The sequence below is a fragment of the Dreissena polymorpha genome, chromosome 5 (genome assembly GCF_020536995.1).
Source record: "Dreissena polymorpha isolate Duluth1 chromosome 5, UMN_Dpol_1.0, whole genome shotgun sequence".
Classification (NCBI taxonomy): domain Eukaryota; kingdom Metazoa; phylum Mollusca; class Bivalvia; order Myida; family Dreissenidae; genus Dreissena; species Dreissena polymorpha.
In genome coordinates, this window is record NC_068359.1 from 33,770,502 (window position 1) to 33,789,161 (window position 18,660).

General features: G+C 36.1%; 1 protein-coding gene across 2 annotated transcripts in view; it reads left to right on the plus strand.

The window, feature by feature from the left end:
- Positions 1–9: 9 nt before the first annotated feature.
- The window catches only part of LOC127881287 (U3 small nucleolar RNA-interacting protein 2-like), a 31,173-nt gene continuing 12,522 nt past the window's right edge, over positions 10–18,660 (plus strand). For both annotated transcript variants that reach the window (XM_052429038.1, XM_052429039.1), the window contains exons 1-10: positions 10–102; positions 3,475–3,596; positions 5,431–5,543; positions 8,091–8,158; positions 10,026–10,067; positions 11,686–11,812; positions 12,839–12,963; positions 15,126–15,218; positions 17,350–17,450; positions 17,794–17,931. In XM_052429038.1, coding sequence (XP_052284998.1) covers positions 64–102; positions 3,475–3,596; positions 5,431–5,543; positions 8,091–8,158; positions 10,026–10,067; positions 11,686–11,812; positions 12,839–12,963; positions 15,126–15,218; positions 17,350–17,450; positions 17,794–17,931 — 968 coding nt within the window. In that variant the 5' untranslated portion in view covers positions 10–63. The remainder of the gene's footprint in view (positions 103–3,474; positions 3,597–5,430; positions 5,544–8,090; positions 8,159–10,025; positions 10,068–11,685; positions 11,813–12,838; positions 12,964–15,125; positions 15,219–17,349; positions 17,451–17,793; positions 17,932–18,660) is intronic.

Here is an 18,660-nt window from a genome sequence, read left to right on the forward strand (position 1 = left end):
CTAATATTATGAGGTACCACACGTGCACAGATTTACTTCCGGATATAAACATCATTGTGTAAAATGTCGTTTTTCATCAAAGGAAAGTCAAAACAAACCGGAGTATGTGATTTATAGTCAAAATAATGTATATTCATATGATTCTCGCATGATCTACGTTTTCAAAAAATAGTTTAAATTCACATTACAAACATTTATTGTATGTGTTAGGTTATCCGGATAAACATTTCGGACATAACGCGCATGTCTGTTTCACAAAAAGAAAACTTATCCTATTCCAATTGTTATAATTATAAAAACGGCATTGCATTCGCTATATTCTTTTTGCTATGGAAATATCATGTCCTGTTGCGACTGGTTCATTAGTTGAGCAACTACTGAATAACTTGGAGACATTCTCTGATCTGCTAATGTCACCAATGTAGTTTGTGGACAACATTAAGCTTATACCCCACAATACATTCATCCCCCATTTAAAGGGCATATCCACATTAACAATTATAATTCTACTAATATAACAGTGGTTAATTTAGACTGTAAGTTCAGTTAAAATCTGAAGTCAACTAGAATTTGTGACTGTCACACTGTGAAGATTTTTTTTAAGAAACTCAACAAAACTCATACAAATGTTACAGTCAGAGCTACAGATAAGCTGTGTATTTGCGTAAATACGCAATCAAAAATAGGTGGATACGCATTTTTTCAACATCTGTGCGTACAGGTACGCAAAACAAATCGCCGATACCCAATTTGAGCCGCCTTCGATGTGTAATAAAAAAAACACGTTTTGTTTTGGCCGTTTTTACTCGAGTCATAATCTACAAGCGCTTGTTTTACCTGGTAATGTACTTACCAATCGTTTATATGATAACACATGCGAGTCAAACAAAATGGCGTCTCGAGACAGATGAAAAGTTCCGCAACCCCCCCCCAAAAAAAACGTATAGATTCCTTTCCGTGGTAAATAAATCTAAGTAAATCTAAAACAATTGCAAAGGACATAGTTAATGACATTATTAACTCCATGTTTTGTTCCGTGGACATCTGCGGAAGTATTTAAGATGAACTTGTTGATGGGGTGCACAGGGGGCTGGAACAGTGTTGGGATAGTATAATAATGTATGTTAAGACCGAAAATACCAAAACATCATTTTTAATATAATAATAGTAACCCTAACCCTAGTTCTCCAAAATAAGATTTTCAGTGTCTTGTGCTAAAAGTTGTTATTGTTTATTGATAGAGCTATGTTTTAGCTAAGTCTAAATGCCAAAGTGGTTTATTTGTATTATTTTTTGGCAATGCAACCGGACTCTGATTGATGGATGTCAGAAAATATAAAAAAATGAGTTGAAACCCGTGTTACTATTATTATATTTAATTTTGGTTTTGGGCATTTTCGGTCAAAATACACTATATTATACTATCCAGACACCATTCCAGCCTCCTATGATAGGGTGTGTTGTGTTTCCAAAACGAAAGTACTGGCCCATATTGGAACAAAAACAAGTAGAAACACATTCGATGAGTGGGTTGAGAAATTCCATTGGCTTCAGATTGTTGAATCTGGTAACAGAAAGATGGAACAACCTATACTGCAATTGAATACAAACCAGTGACTTTATGTAGGTACGGTTTTGAGAAGCTTAAATTCATGTTTTATTGCAATTTATACCCAATTCACTTGTTTGTTTTGGTACAAATACCCAATTATTTTTTATATGAGCGGGTATCATACTTTTGGATACCCAATCGCGTTTTGTAATTTCCATTACCCAATTCATTCTTATTTTGATGAGTATTACCCAATTACCAGTCCCTAAAAAGCTTATCTGTAGCTCTGGTTACAGTAGTTGTTAACAATATAATGTTTATGAATGCCTTAAAAAAATTAGTATAAAAAGTGAATTGACATGCAGTGTGTTACTTTAAGTTAATGCTTTACAGCAGAATATTGGCTGCACAACACAGCCAGGGAAACCTCACCATTAATTTCTGACACGATTAACAGTTCAACATTATAAGAAAAGAAAAGTTGTATAATCCTGCAATAGATTTAGTACTGTTAATAAACATGTATTTGCATTGTTCATGATAACATGAAGGTGGCATCAATCAATAAGAAAAAATATAATCAAATGTTTATTATATTAGCACTCTCAACCAAGGGTATCACGTTTAAACATTTAAACGGTCATGTTTCGTGTTTTGCTAAAAAACGTTTACCAAAACAGTAAAAGTTCAAAGACAGTCAATATCAATATAATATTAAGATTGGGGTGCAAATAGCATAGCAGACTAGCCGTACGAAGTATATCGATGGCAAACTGCGAAATCCAGGTATTTGCGGTAAATCCTGGCTACCAAATTCGGCAGTAATTTATTTTTGATTGGTTAGCGAATGGCACAGACATGAATGGAGACTAACGGAAAATCTTCGCTACTTTCCGAAAATTTTACAACTTGGCAATTATACAGTGCATTTGCCGCTTCTTGAAATATTTTAAGTGATTGATTAGCAAAGTAAAACACTGCGATAGCATGTTGAAAAGCAATATTTTAACCAAATAATTATATATTGATTACATTATTGCTAGTCAACTGGTTTTTCATTTTCTGCTGTCAAAGATATGCACATTGTATTTCATGTGGAAAATACACACAGTTTATTTGGAGTGTCGTTTTCGGATACATTTTTTTCATCGATTTTACAACGTTCTTTAAATTGTTTTTATAGAATAACTAATACACATGCGATGATACTGATGGTCTGGTTTATAATATTTTATGGTTTTAATATGACGTCATTTTTTACGTGAATGGGATATGCACTGAATATTACCTCCTGAAATAATTACTATTTTCAGTTTGGAAATGCGATGGTACTGATGCTTTTTAAACGGACATAGGGAAACGGTATCATACCGTTTAAATATTAACATTTTGTTTATTTCATTTCGTTTAAACGTTTAGACATTCTGTTAACGTGATACCTTTACTCTCAACACTGCCCTTTTCAAATCCTGGCTAGATTACTCTCGTTACATGTATGAAAACTGACTTCAGGGATTTCAATTGAAGGCAAGTCATGCTTTTTGATGCAAACAAATTGCTATATAATCAGTTTTGACACCTACAAGTTATCATTTTCATGATTTTGATGCGAATCTTACTGGCGAAGCCTTATCCAAAATGTGTTTTTAAATTGGTTGCATTTCATAGTATTTGACTAAAATGAATACCAAGAATCATTTCAGAGAATTTTACTTGCATGCATAAGCAAAATAACTTCATGCTAAAAGCAGCTGAAATAGGCCTTGGAAAATTTGCTATATGGAAAAATATCAGTTTTTTAGCTGGCACACAAAAATGACTAAAATGCTGTTTTAAATAGTGAAAAATATAAACAAGACGCAAAGATAATATACAATCATGGATCGTTTGAAATTTATTCAATTTATGAATGTCTATTAAAGAAACCAAAATTGCTCGGGGGAAAAAGGAAGTCCACAGAACCATCAAAGTTTGCCGGCAAGAAACAGCGGTTCAGAGGAGCCGACGAAGAGATTGATAGCGACTCGGATGGGGGGGAAGTGAAGTAGGTGTCTTTTAATGTGATAGTAATTAAGATAATTTCACACTCTCAAGTCTGTTTCCTGAGTAGAACCAGTTTCTTAGGGGGGATTTACAGAACGCTCCCACAGTGGGGATTCAACCTGTGACCTCCTGGCTGCCTGGTTGTTAGGCGGCACCATATCCAGAACGCTACGGCAATCTTCATTTCACATTTATGTGAAGTTTGAATTATGTATACACAATTATTAACCAGGTTTTCCGAAGGAAAAAACTGGTTATTAGATTGGCGAATGCGGGCTGGCTGGCTGGCGGGCTGGCTGGCTGGCGGTCTGGCGGAATAAGCTTGTCCGGGCCATAACTATGTCGTTCATTGTCAGATTTTAAAATCATTTGGCACATTTGTTCACCATCATTGGACGGTGTGTCGCGCGAAATAATTACGTCGATATCTCCAAGGTCAAGGTCACACTTTGAGTTCAAAGGTCAAAAATGGCCATAAATGAGCTTGTCCGAGCCATAACTATGTCGTTCATAGTCAGATTTTAAAATCATTTGGCACATTTGTTCACCATCATTGGACGGTGTGTCGTGCGAAATAATTACGTCGATATCTCCAAGGTCAAGGTCACACTTTGAGTTCAAAGGTCAAAAATGGCCATAAATGAGCTTGTCCTGGCCATAACTATGTCATTCATTGTGAGATTTTAAAATCATTTGGCACATTTGTTCACCATCATGGGACGGTGTGTCCCACGAAAGAATCACGTCAATATCTCCAATGTCAAGGTCGCCACGACTAAAAATAGATTTAAAAAAAAAAAAAACTTACAAAGGGGGTTAATTTTTTTTGGTCATTTCAAAAGTTCAGTTTGAGTTTTCTCCCTTTATCAGATTTTTTTTTCACAATGAAAACCTGGTTTTGTGACAATTTTGTCCCTTGTTAGTTTTATAAAATCAGTATTTAAGATTCAGATATTTTTTTATATTCAGGTAACTGTGTCATAATATATAAACATTGTTTTATATTCAGGTAAGTGTGTCTTAATATATAAAAATGGTCTATTTACTAACAAATGTTACAAACACCAATACAAGACACTCTTTATCTCAAGCCACTTATTTAACGGGTGAAAGCATGAACAACCACTAATCTATGTTAATATCAATCAACATTATTTTGAAATTTCACGCATTCGATTTTAACAAAATGTAACAAAACAAAAACAGCGCTCAATTATTTATTGATGTTCTCTGGAATTGACACTGCATAACCATAGAAGGGCCTGTCAAACACATTTTATGATTACGTTAGAATCTTTTCAGAAATGTGGTGAATATGTCGGACGTGTATGTTTGTTTGCTGCTCGCTTAAAAGTTTTCATTCTTTCATTTAATACTTACCACACTTGCGCCACCAGACTTCATTTTCACATTGACATTGACATTCACATACTTTTGGAGCTACAATTTATCAATACTGAAACTTCTTCCCCCGAGGAGTGTCTGCATTTATTTATCTTTATTTTTTTAATGGGTTTCACACATCATCTTTTGTTTAGCAGTTACAATGTATAAGAAAAATTAATGCTACTTTGTAAGAACTTTTCTACAGTTTGAGAATAGAACATACATGTGCGATAGGGCAAGAACAATAGTTGTTTTAAATATTTGATTTAATACTAATGCAAAATAGAATGTTGTATAGGGTGTCATTTGTTTTATTGTACATAACGACTGATACAATTAAAAAAATTGAATGCTTTTTAACGTAAAAACAGCTTTGTGCTCTTAAGTCATGCCAAGACCCTCGTGTTTGTTTCTTGTTCATGCCCTTAATGTTTGGTGTGTGATTCCAGTGATCATCGCCATGACGACAAAGGCTACTCGTCATCTGAGGAGGAACAGGAGACTGCCCAGGAGAAGAAGCTGCGTCTGGCCAAGCAGTACCTCTCCCAGATTGAGGCTGAAGGTAACCATGGCAACTTAGATAGACTACAAGTTTTTCCTTGTAAATTTAGTGCCCATAAAAAGCACTTTCCCAATTTAGGAAAAATTACCAGTCACAATTGCCGTCCAAACAATTCTCCCAAAATAGAAATATTGCATCAATTTCATTTCAAAAGCAAATAATCTGCAATATTAACAAATAAAGTTAGCACTGAAACTGTACATTTAAACCAAAAAGGTATGTAAAAGAATATTTAAATGGGTTTGGGCAATTAATTACAAACCTATGAAAAGACCCCTGACTCCCAATCTGAAGATTTCATGATTTGAATCTCAATTTTTCCAAATTTTTAGAGTTAACGTTAATTTTTCGGCGTTGGCCTTGTAAGAGGATGCTGTTAGAGGAAGTCAGGCGGTATTGTGTACAGTGTGGTACTATTTTTGCATGGAGTGAATTTTGTCAATATTTGGCAGTGACTTACTTAGGCACCAGTGAAAATGATTGCAATGAATGTGGCCCTTTTAAAGACTAAAAACTGATTTTATTTAAAAATAAGTATCTTTATGACGAAGATTAGCTAGAAAGCTTATAGTGACTGAAACAATGTGTACACACTTAGGGAAAATTAAACAACAGCAATTAAATCTTTGATATTTCCTGATAAAAAGACTCTTATATGCAAATATTTTGCACTAGAAAGTAGTCTAAATCGATAGAACATCCTAATATTAATAATGCTATGTATTAATCTTCTTGCCATATAGTAACTTTTATGTGCTGTGTAAAGTAATTATGAATCATTGAATTTAATATAATGGTTTTAAAGATTGAAAAATAAATGTAATTCGAGCTCGACTATTATATATGAAATATATATATAGTGGAGCTATCCTACTCACCCCGGCGTCGGCATGACCGTCTGCGTTAGCGTCTGCGTTAGCATGCAAATGTTAAAGTTTTCGTACTTCCCCATTTATTTTCATTGTCCCTTGACATATTGCTTTTATATTTTGCATACTTGTTTACCAACATCACCCCAACCTATAAACAAGAGCAGACCACTGTATCAAGCATAATTATGGCCCCTTTTACACTTACATAATTGAACATTTTGCTTAATATGCCATAACTTCTTTATTTATGATCACATTTTATTATTACTTTGACAAAACAACACTTACCAGAATACCACAATGTATTCCACCCAAACAATACCCCACGCCCCTACCCAGAATCCCCCCCCCCAACCTCCCCCCCCCCAATTTTTTTTTAAACATCATCTAATACATTACCCCACCCCACATTATACCCCCCTCTCACCCCCACCCCCCCTACCCCCCTACCCCCCTATTTTTTTTAAACATCATCTAATAAATTACCCCACCCCACATTATACCCCTCTCACCCCCCCCCCCCTTCCACCCCCCTACCCCCCATTTATTTTTTAATTTTTTATAAACATCATCTAATAAATTACTACACCTCACATTATACCCCCTCTTACCCCCCCTCCCCCCCCCCAATTTTTTTTTTCCTTTTTTAATTTTGGAAAGATTGTCTAATAAATGACCACAACCCACATTATACCCCCTCTCAACCCCCCCCCCCCCCCCAATTTTTTTTTTTCCTTTTTTTATTTTTTAAAGATCGTCTAATAAATTATTGAATATGAACAATTTCCCCATGATGGCTTACGTTATAATGTCAAGCACTCGAATAGTTGAGCGCGCTGTCCTCTGACAGCTCTTGTTATGTCCCCCACCATTATAGTGGGGGATATATTTTTTGCCCTGTCAGTTGGTTGGTTAGTGGGTTGGTTTGCTTGATTGTTTGCTCCAACTTTAACATTTTGCCATAACTTTTGCAATATTGAAGATAGCAAGTTAAAATTTGGCATGCATGTGTATCTCATGGAGCTGCACATTTTGAGTGGTGAAAAGTCAAGGTCAAGGTCATCCTTCAAGGTCAAAGGTCAAATATATAGCTTCAAAGTGGCGCATGAGGGGACATAGTGTTTCTGACAAACACATATCTTTTTTTTCTGAAAAAATGACTTAATTTTTTGCTTACATTGGCAAAAGCTTTACCAGTTGTTTAAGCCTATGAAAGTCTACTTCTCTTCAAGAATCAGCAATATTGAACTCCAATCTTTTATTAGTAAAAAAATAGTAAATTCATGCAATTAAATAGCAATACATACAAGTTGTATGATACAACATACTTCAATGTTTCTTCCTATTCAAAACAGGGATAAATTTAGAAGATACATCAGCCGCACTCTGGGAAAATGGGGCTTAATGCATGTGTGTTGAGTATCGTCCCTGATAACCATGTGCAGTGTGCACAGGCTAATCAGGGACGCCACTTTACGCTTTTATGGAATTTTTTGTATGAAGGAAGTCTCCTCTGAATGAAAATCCAGTCTAGACAGGAAGTTGTTATTGATAAGCCTGTGCCCACTGCACAAGCTAATCTGGGACGACACTTTACGGACATGCATTTAGCCCAGTGGTCACATGTTGAGGCTCTTGCTGAGCGGTGCACTCCATCTTCTCCTTCTTGTTTCAGAGAGGGATAGTCGTGTGGACGAGGAAGTGAACAAGGACCTGATTTCACAAAGGCTGAAACATGACATGGTAAGCTCTCAGTCCAGGCTATCTGTATCACGAGGACTTCACATATATGAGCGAAATGGGGTTTAACGCATGTGCATAAAGTGGCGTCCCAGATTAGCCTGTTTAGTCTGCACAGGCTAATCAGGTACAAAACTTTCCATTTTTAGCTCACCTGTCACGAAATGACATGGTGGGCTTATGCGACCGTGTGATGCCCGGCGTCCGTATGTGCCTGTGTGCGTGTGTCCGTCAACAATTTGTTTGTGTAGACAGTAGAGGTCACAGTTTTCATCCAATCTTTATTAAATTTGGTCAGAACATTTATCTTGATAAAATCTGGGTTGGGATTGTATTTGGGTCATCTGGGGTCAAAAACTAGGTCACTATGTCAAAAACTAGGTTACATAATAGGTCAAATAATAGAAAACCTTGTGTTGACAAGAGAGGTGGCAGTTTTCATCCAATCTTTATGAAATTTGGTCAGAATGTTAATCTTCATGAAATCTGGGTTGGGATTGTATTTGGGCCATCTTGGGTCAAAAACTAGGTCACTAGGTCAAAAACTAGGTCACTAGGTCAAATCATAGAAAAACCTTGTGTAGACAGTAGAGGTCACAGTTTTCATCCAATCTTTATGAAATTTTGGTCACCTGAGGTCAAAAACTAGGTCACTAGGTCAAATAATAGAAAAAACGTCAACAATTTGTTTGTGTAGACAGAAGAGGTCACAGTTTTCATCCAATCTTTATGAAATTTTGGTCACCTGAGGTCAAAAACTAGGTCACTAGGTCAAATAATAGAAAAAACGTCAACAATTTGTTTGTGTAGACAGAAGAGGTCACAGTTTTCATCCAATCTTTATGAAATTTGGTCAATGTTTATCTTGATGAAATCTGGGTTGGGATTGAATTTGGGTCATCTGGGGTAAAAAACTATGTCACTAGGTCAAAAACTAGGTCACTAGGTCAAATAATAGAAAAACATTGTATAGACAATAGAGGTCACAGTTTTCATCCAATCTTTATGAAATTTGGTCAGAATGTTTATCTTGATTTAATCTGGGTTGGGATTGTATTTGGGTCATCTGGGGTCAAAAACTAGGTCACAAGGTCAAGTAATAGGGAAACCTTGTGTAGACAATAGAGGTAACAGTTTTCATCCAATCTTTATAAAATTTGATCTGAATGTTTATCTTGATAAAATCTGGTGTGGGATTGTATTCGGGTCACCTGGGGTCAAAAACTAGGTCAAATAATAGAAAAACCTTGTGTAGACAATAGAGGTCACAGTTTTTATCTAATCTTTATGAAAGTTTGTCAGAATGATTATCTTGATGAAATCTGGGTTGGGATTGTATTTGGTAAGTCAGGTGAGCGATTCAGGGCCATTATGGCCCTCTTGTTTAATAGAATTTTCCTTTTAAAGGAAGCCTCTTTCATGTATTTACAAAAAGTGATTGCGCAGGCTAATCTTGGACGACACTTAACGCACATTCATAAATTCACATTATTCAAAGCAATTCATACATACAAAATGCAAGAATAAAGTCACATAATAATGGAGACAAAGATAAATGCTGCACCAAATAAATAGTATTCATATTGTTCAATAACACTTAAAAGTGCATGCATATCAATTTGTGTCCGATAACATTGAAAATTGGTTGGTTGAAATCTTATTAAAAATATACTTATCATGTTCTTGATCAGAAACTTTGGTTGGTTAACTGTTTCCATCACAATAAGCATAAGTGATTGAAGAACAACATGTTATTTTTACATAATTATATTTATTTATAAGTTTCTTATTAATTTTTATGTGATGCAGCTGAAGGTTTTTATCTCATAATGTGCGTTTCATGATAACAAATTCATGATGTTCATTTCAGCTGGAACTGACAGGGAAACTCCAAAAGCAAGTGGCTGCAGACGTATGTCCTAACAATTATTTTCTATGTACTTAACACTTTCCCCATTAGAGGCGAAGTGAACATTGCTTTTGCAACCAGCATAAAACCAGATCAGCCTGCGAGTAACTTGCAGTCTGTTCAGGTTTTATGCTGTTTGCTGCTTATTAGTATCTAAGGGTTGGAAATGAAGCCTTTAAAACTTGAATACAGTAAGAAATGTCTTTAATTAAATTTAGCTTTCTAAGTGACTACAAATGTATCAAAATACGTATCTCAAGTGGAAAAGGGTAAAATATACACCCACAGAGTGGGGGTTAATTGGAAGCACTTTGTTGGTCTGTCAATCCATCTGTCAGTTTGACTGCAAGTTTGTTGAGCAAACTGGTTCCACATTCATCTGGTAATCAAATTGAAACTTAAAATAAGTCAACACCATGAAGTGTAGATCTGCAAGATTCTTTTATAATGTAATATAAGCATATATTAAAGGTCTAGTTTAAACCTGCTCCAAATTTTTTTTATTCTAATATCAGGCTAAAGGCGGTAGGGATATATTTATAGTAGGTGTTAACCTGTTCATGCGTGCATCTAGTGGGTGTGCATGCTTAAGTCTGTAACAATATTCTATGCTCAACGCTTTCTACATTTTGTTTTTAGCTCATCTATTTTTTGAAAAAAAATTATGAGCTATTGTCATCACCTTGGCGTCGGCGTCGGCGTTGGCGTCCGGTTAAGTTTTGCGTTTAGGTCCACTTTTCTCAGAAAGTATCAATGCTGTTGCATTCAAACTTGGTACACTTACTTTCTATCATGAGGGGACTGGGCAGGCAAAGTTAGATAACTCTGGCGTGCATTTTGACAAAATTATGTGCCCTTTTTATACTTAGAAAATTGAAAATTTTGGTTAAGTTTTATGTTTAGGTCCATTTTATTCCTTAAGTATCAAAGCTATTGCTTTCATACTTGCAACACTTACTAACTATCATAAGGGGACTGTGCAGGCAAAGTAATGTAACTCTGACTGGCATTTTGACAGAATTATGTGCCCTTTTTATACTTGGAAAATTGAAAATTTGTTTTTATCATCTCACAAATGACCACCACACCCTCACACTATACCCCCCTCCCTACCCCACCCCCCCCATTTTTTTTTATCTGGGCTTAACCCTTTCAGTGCGGGAACCAAATTTTGAAGGCCTTTGCAAACAGTTTGGATCCAGATGAGACGCCACAAAACGTGGCGTCTCATCAGGATCCAAACTGTTTGCTTTTCTGATAATATTCTTTGAAAAAAATCGAAGAAAATGCTAATTTTAGAAATTAAGCAGACAACATTTTAGCAGACGACAAATTTCCCAGCATGCAAAGGGTTAATGTATGTGCAAAACTTTCTTCTCAGATTGGCCTGTGCAGTTCGCAATGGCTAATCAGGGACAGCACTTTCTGTCGATTCAGGATATCCGTTTAGATGAATCTCCCTTCAAATAAAAAAATTCCATGAAAGTGGAAAGTTTGGTACCTGATTAGCCTGTTCAGACTGCACAGGCTAATGGGGGATGACACCTTACGCACATGCCTTATGCACAGTGTTTCCAGAAAGAGGGACATATTACCCCTGTGTTGTTGTTGTTGTGTTCAGCTGGAAGTGCCGTCCACGGAGAGTCTGATCCTGTTCCGTGGTCACCAACTGTCCGTCACGTGTGTGGTCATCTCTGCGGATTCCCAGTGGCTCTACAGCGCCAGCAAGGACTGCAGCATCATCAAATGTGAGAACGCGTTTTGTGTATTTATCATTTCATATTTGTACAATTTTTTTATCGCCCCGGTACATGTATACCGTTAAACATACATCCTATCATCATATGTCCACAATTGCATTCTTCAATCATCACTGCGCCTTCTAGACAGGTTATTGTACTTGAATTGATTAACTCTTAAACACCATTGGCCTGTCTTATTAAATATCCTATGACAAGGTTATGATACAATATGTGAGGACAAAGTTAACAGTAAGCCTATCTCAATGAAACGTATATGTCTATGTATGTTTTTATGCCCCCAAAGGAGGGCATATAGTGATCGCACTGTCCGTCCGTCCGTCTGTCTGTCCGTCCGTCTGTCCATCCGTCTGTCCGTCACACTTTGCTCATAAATTCTATGTCCCTTGAGATATAACCTTCATATTTAGTATGCATGTGCATATGCACAAGACCTTTCCATATGCACACAAATTTGACCCCTGTGACCTTGGCCATGAACTTAGGGTCCGCCTTTAGGTTACGAAATCTGCGTTTTGGTTTCGAAAAATGCTCATAGCTTCTATCAAAGCCTTTAATAGGGGCATATGTCATCCTTTGGTGACAGCTCTTGTTTCAATATTGCACACGTGTCTTATTTGAGGATTATTCTGATCATCATTTGTAAAGTTTTGTACTAAAAATGTAGTCATAACTTAAGTTTGTTGTAAGGTTATTGAAATGGCAGTAATAAGGTCTAACGTAGGTAGCATGCCTGTGATTTTTTTACCCAAAAATGACAGCCTCTTACAGGCTGCTTCCCCAATTGCAAATCAGTATGTATCCGTAGCACTTTATAACATAAATATTAAAATGCAGTTAAACATGCACTTATAAATAAATTGGATTATTAAAATGTATAATCATATTAATGATGTTTATTTTTCCGAATTTCCTGGTTTATTTCGTTATTTTTCCCAATCCGAAAGGCACTGGCTGTAAAATTTAAAATAAAATAAAAATATCACTGCTTGAGATTGCCTCTTGTCCCTGCAGGGTCCCTAGCAGAGCGTCGCAAGGTGAAGATGATACACGGGGGTAGGAAGGGTACAGAGAAGAAACACGTTGGGCATACTGCACACATTCTGGCCATGGCACTGTCTTCAGACGGCAAATATCTGGTAAAAACATTCATTATACTTTACCAGGGCCCTGATTCACCAACACATTTTTAGACTTCAGAAGAAAGAATAGACTTAGAACCATGAAAGCTTACTTCAGACATGGAAGAGATCCAGATTACTTATGATGCTCGTGTAATTATTAAATTATTCTTTTTAAAGAATTTTGTTATTTTAGTAATTTAAAGACAAGTAGGATGTAAAGGCACATGTTTATAGAACATTATTGTTTAAGAATTTTTTTCTTAGACTTAAGCCCGGTAATTGTTGATGAATATGGGCTTAAACATAATTTAATCAATATTCTTACTTAACTTTAAGTTTTTTCTCAATTTTATACATGAGGTTGAGCCTCGTGCTCATCTTGGTGTTAACAAATGTGATTTTGAACGTTGAGCCTGGTTTAATAATGAGTATGAGCAAAAATAAGTAAATATTCTTATAGCTGAGATTTGATATTGTTCCTGATCTGACTGACATTCTCAAGTGAAAACTCAAACCTCATCTGAGTTGAGCTAAAAATTTTAACCATGTTTTTCGAAGGAAAAAACTGGTTATTAGATTGGCGAATGTTGGCGTTGGCAGGCAGGCTAGCGGGCGGAACAAGCTTGTCCGGGCCATAACTTTGTTGTCCATTGAGAGATTTTTAAATCATTTGGCACATTAATTTTGTTCACCATCATTGGACTGTGTGTGGCGCGCAAGAATTGTGTTGATATCTCCAAGGTCAAGGTCACACTTTGAGTTTAAATGTCAAAAATGGCCATAAATGAGCTTGTCCAGGCCATAACTATGTGGTTCATTGTGAGATTTTAAAGTCATTTGGCACATTTGTTCACCATCATTGGACAGTGTGTTGCGCGAAAGAATTACGTTGATATCTCCAAGGTCAAGGTCGACATGACTTAAATATTAATTTTGAAACAAGGGGGGGTAACTATGAACAATCAGTAACAATTCACATTTTGAGTTGTCTCCCTTTATCAGACTTTTTTTAAAATTGTAATCAAGGTTGTCACGGGTAAAATAGATTGAATTTGAAACAATGGGGGAATTAATGCACATTTTGAATTGTCTCCCTTATCAGACTCCAAGGTCAAAGGTCAAATATATGGCTTCAAAGCGTCGCAGTAGGGGTCATTGTGTTTCACAAACAGAGCTATTGTTCAATTATATTCAATTGGAAAACAACAATATCATAATTTCAGCATTCATTTCTAGAGGTGGCTTCTAATATTTATGCAGTCAAAATCCTTTGCCAAAATGTGTAGGGATACTGAAATGGTAGGGGTCAGTGTGTGCCTGTCTGTGCCCCTTCTGTGGTCCACTAATACATTTTGCATGTTATTTTTGTCAAACTTAATTTTGTTATCCTAAAGCGCTACAGTGGATATTGTCACGGTTTTGCAATCTTGTCATTTGTAAAGGAGTTATTAACCTTATTTGAATGACATATATAAGCTTATATGCACTTGTCTCTATTATGACCATAGAACTTTGGCATGTATGAATTGATATGCCTCATAAGAAGAGACTGTACTTTTAAACAAGCAAAACATCTCAGTATATTAAAGAGTTATTTTGGTCTATTTATTTTACCCTATTTGAAATTTGGAAATAGCTATTGGTTGGTGAAATAGAATTTTCATGCGTACCTTGTGTAAAGCTTTTCCTTAGTGGAGTAAAATCTCCATTAGACCTTTTTTCAATATGCTTAATATTTTAAGACTTTTTAACACAACAAATTCTGCAATATTCTACAGTATATAATGATACAGTTATTCTACTTTCACATGAGTAACAAAGCACATAAGTTAAACAGATAACAAGATGTTTTTTATTTGTAATTCCAACAAAGGGAGGAAACAAGTCCTTGTGCACACAGTCACAATTATAGGTCTGTGGGAACAGTGTTCTAGTAGTGAGATGCTTGTCTAGGAATTGTCAAGTCAATGGTTTGAATCCTTCTCAGACCACTTAAATTATTTCTGAGCCACAATTTATCCCAGGCTTGCTTCTCTCCACCCAGATTCATAAATAGGTGCCTGTGACGGACAAAAAGCCAATGGGATTGGGGGTCGACTGATGATGTACCATGGTTAATATATCCGACTATAAACCCCAAACTTACAGTGTGTGAAAGTTCCCTTATTGTATTACAGGCTACTGGAGATGCTAACAAACTGATTCATATCTGGGACGCCGGCCCTATGGAGTTCCTGCACACATTCAAGGGTCATAGAGGCTCTGTTACCGTATGTATTGGGAATCTTGTTATATTCTGTCAATTGGTTCAATATCCATAAATGCTTAGAGAACACACAGGCTCAAGGGCCATGGAGACTCTGTTACTGTATTTGTTGGCATCTTGCAATATCCTGTGTGTTGGATAAATGTCCATTTAACTTGGTCTCAATTTTTATGCCTCCAGTAGGGTGGCATATAGAAGTTGAACTGTCGGTCAGTCTGTCTGTGCGTCCGTCCGAAAACTTTAACATTGGCCATAACTTTTGCAATATTGAAGATAGCAACTTGATATTTGGCATGCAGGTGTTTCTAATGGAGCTGCACATTTTGAGTGGTGAAAGGTCAAGGTCATCCTTCAAGGTAAAAAAAAATAATCCAAACACATCTCTTGTTGTATCATATTTTTGTACCGCTGCCATGTTTGATTATGAGCCAGGTAGCCTTTAACATTTCTTAATTATGGCCCTTGTATTATAAAAATGATAGAAAGATGCCTTAAGATTGAGTCAAATCTGGGACGTTTGAAATCAAAATCAAACTTGCATAAAATCTTGGGCTTGTTACACAATAAATGGGGCTTAATGCATGTGCGTAAAATGTAATCCTAGTAGTGTTTTTCCCAGGCCATTTTAGCGTGGCGAAAAGCCACGCCGCCCTCCCGGATCGCCACGCTGCCCTTTTAAAGGCAAATTTCGCCACGCGCCCTTTTTTCAAAGGCAAATTTCGCCACGCGCCCTTATCGATAACATCTTTATTGCCTTACGATCTTACTTGGTCCGCAAAATCAGCTTCCTTGATTGTCTGTGACGCTCCGACTGTGCTTGATTTACTCGAGAGACGTCAACGTCTAATTGACTATATTAATTGAGCAGATTCAATCTATAACAGTGCTCGATTTAAAGGTAGGTCTTACTGACTGCTCCAAAGCTGTGAATTAGTCATGCGTGAATAACCTCGTGTCAGTATCAATAATGCCGGAGGCTATGTTATACCAAGCGCACTTTTCGCTCGGCAATGTATTACTTCGGAGACTTTTGATGAAAAACTCGATGTTATTCTCGTGGAAATTGTGCATTGCATGCATTATTCAGTTATATATATATTTTTGCGCATAATTACATTTAAAATCACAAACAAATTTATTCTTTATCGTTTTCGTCTTTAAGATAATTAGATCTAATTATTGAAATAATTACTGAGACGTATACTAATTTAACAAAATGCGAATCGCGTATACGATTTAACGTTGCTATGCGCACCTGTCGCTTACATCATTTGACATTTTATCAACTTTACAGAATTAAATTGTGACTCGGCAAAAATGGCAAATAGCGTAGTAAACGATCGAATTAACGATGGAGATTATACATTTAGAAGGAATTAATGAAATGTCTGTGATAATCAACGATGCATAAAAATGTTTTAGATAGCAACAACATTATTTATTTATTTGCAATCTACTCGGTGGATGTATGTCACGGAAACCAGTGTTTGCATATTGTTAGCGATCAATTTACTCACAATGTTATTTTAAACATCTGTCGAGATTATTGTTAGGAAATGGGATAAGACAAACATGGTTTTATTTATATGTTAGTGGATCTGTGTATAATCAGATTCATATGCATATATTGCTTTATTATGTTTGTCGTGATGTACAGTTTATTGAAACAGCATGAAACTTAAATGTACATTGCAAGGTAAATATATTAATATAAATCATTGTAAGTTAAATACATCTATTACCATTAAATGTGCTTGTTTATATGTTATTTTTTCCACAACTGCTTCTGATGCGATTACATGTTTTCCCGTAATTCAGGTATTGAGGGAACGTTTTTGCCCTTTTTTGCCTAAACTGCGCGCTAAAATGTCCTTTTTGAAAGTAATGCGATACGCCCCTTTGCCCTCCTGGGAAAAACACTACCTAGATTAGCCTGTGCAGTCAACACAGGCTTATAAGGGATGATACTTTCCGCTTGAATGGAATTCTTTTTAGTAAACAATGTCACCTCTAAACAACAATCCAGAATTAACGATTCTGCGCAGGCTAATCAGCGTCAATAGTTTACGCCGTTTTCACTGTTAAGCGTCTCATATATGTTTTGGCTAGCTTTGCAAAGCTGCTGACTATTGCAGGGCCTGACATTTAGGAAGGACACTCATGATCTGTACAGCTGTAGCCAGGACCGCTCAGTCAAGATATGGAACGTGGATGAGAGAGCCTATGTGGAAACACTGTATGGGGGATAAACCTAAACCTTTGTTTTTAAAGCTCAATTGCAGTGAAAGCCTTAGGCTTATTTAAATTTTCTTGAGAAAATTAACTATGGATTTTATTCAAAGGCGAAATTCACATTTAGCTTACATGTAGCTCACTCTCTCAGAATGATATTTGCATTCTTGTTTGAAATTTTTCTTGTCCACAAACAATTGAGAATTCCGGCTTGTTTAACCAAACAACTAACTTTGATGATTCAGCTGAACCATTGAAAAAGCTGCGAAGAGTCGACTAAAGAGGAGTCCAGTATCAATATCAGACTATAAACCCATGCCTATACCTTTTCAATGATTCGTGTACAGGTTTGGCCACCAGGACAAGATCACAGCTATAGACAGCCTGTCACGGGAGAGGGCGGTGACAGCAGGGGGCCGGGACGCAACAGTCAGGGTGTGGAAGATTCTAGAGGAGTCCCAGCTCGTATTCAACGCACACAGTCTGTAAGTAGAGGCATACTTTAGACTGGTTTATAATGTTGTAAGCATGGTCTCAAAATAAAGTAATGCAGATAGTCACTGAGGGATGTGATGGATAAAAACATTCTTATTATTAAACTCACAAGAATGTTGGATTATTATAAAAGTTAATATATTAAAATCCATTTGAAAAAATCTTATCAAGTTATTGTATTGATTGTCAATTGTTCTTGGCTGTTATGGGTCTGTTAATTAACCTGACAGAAACCTGTTTTGATATAGCAGTTACATTGATCATATTCCTTTAACTTTTCAGCTGATCTATTTAAATACATTTTTATAAATAGATAATTGTCATTAGTTTTGGGTTTGTATGCTGAAGGGTACTGTGAAAAAGTAGAGATGTTTAAATTAAACGTTGTGCTTAGATATCTTGTATCAAACTGGCTTGGGTTTGTATGGGGGATGGATAGGGTCAAGGTCACAGAAAGTCAAAATAATGTATAATTATTTCCTGAGATAAGTATAAAGAAACACATTCTGATATTGTTATGAAACTTCATATATAGATACATTGATCAAAATCTTATTGTGATTGAATATTGGGGGATGGGGTGAAGATCAAAGTAAGTGAAATTATGAAAAATCCTATCAGCTCAATAACCCTAAATAAATTGAGCTTTTGTATTAAAACTTTGTAATTTTTACAAATTTCTCACTTGGTATTGAATGTAAGGTAGTGGTTTCAATCAT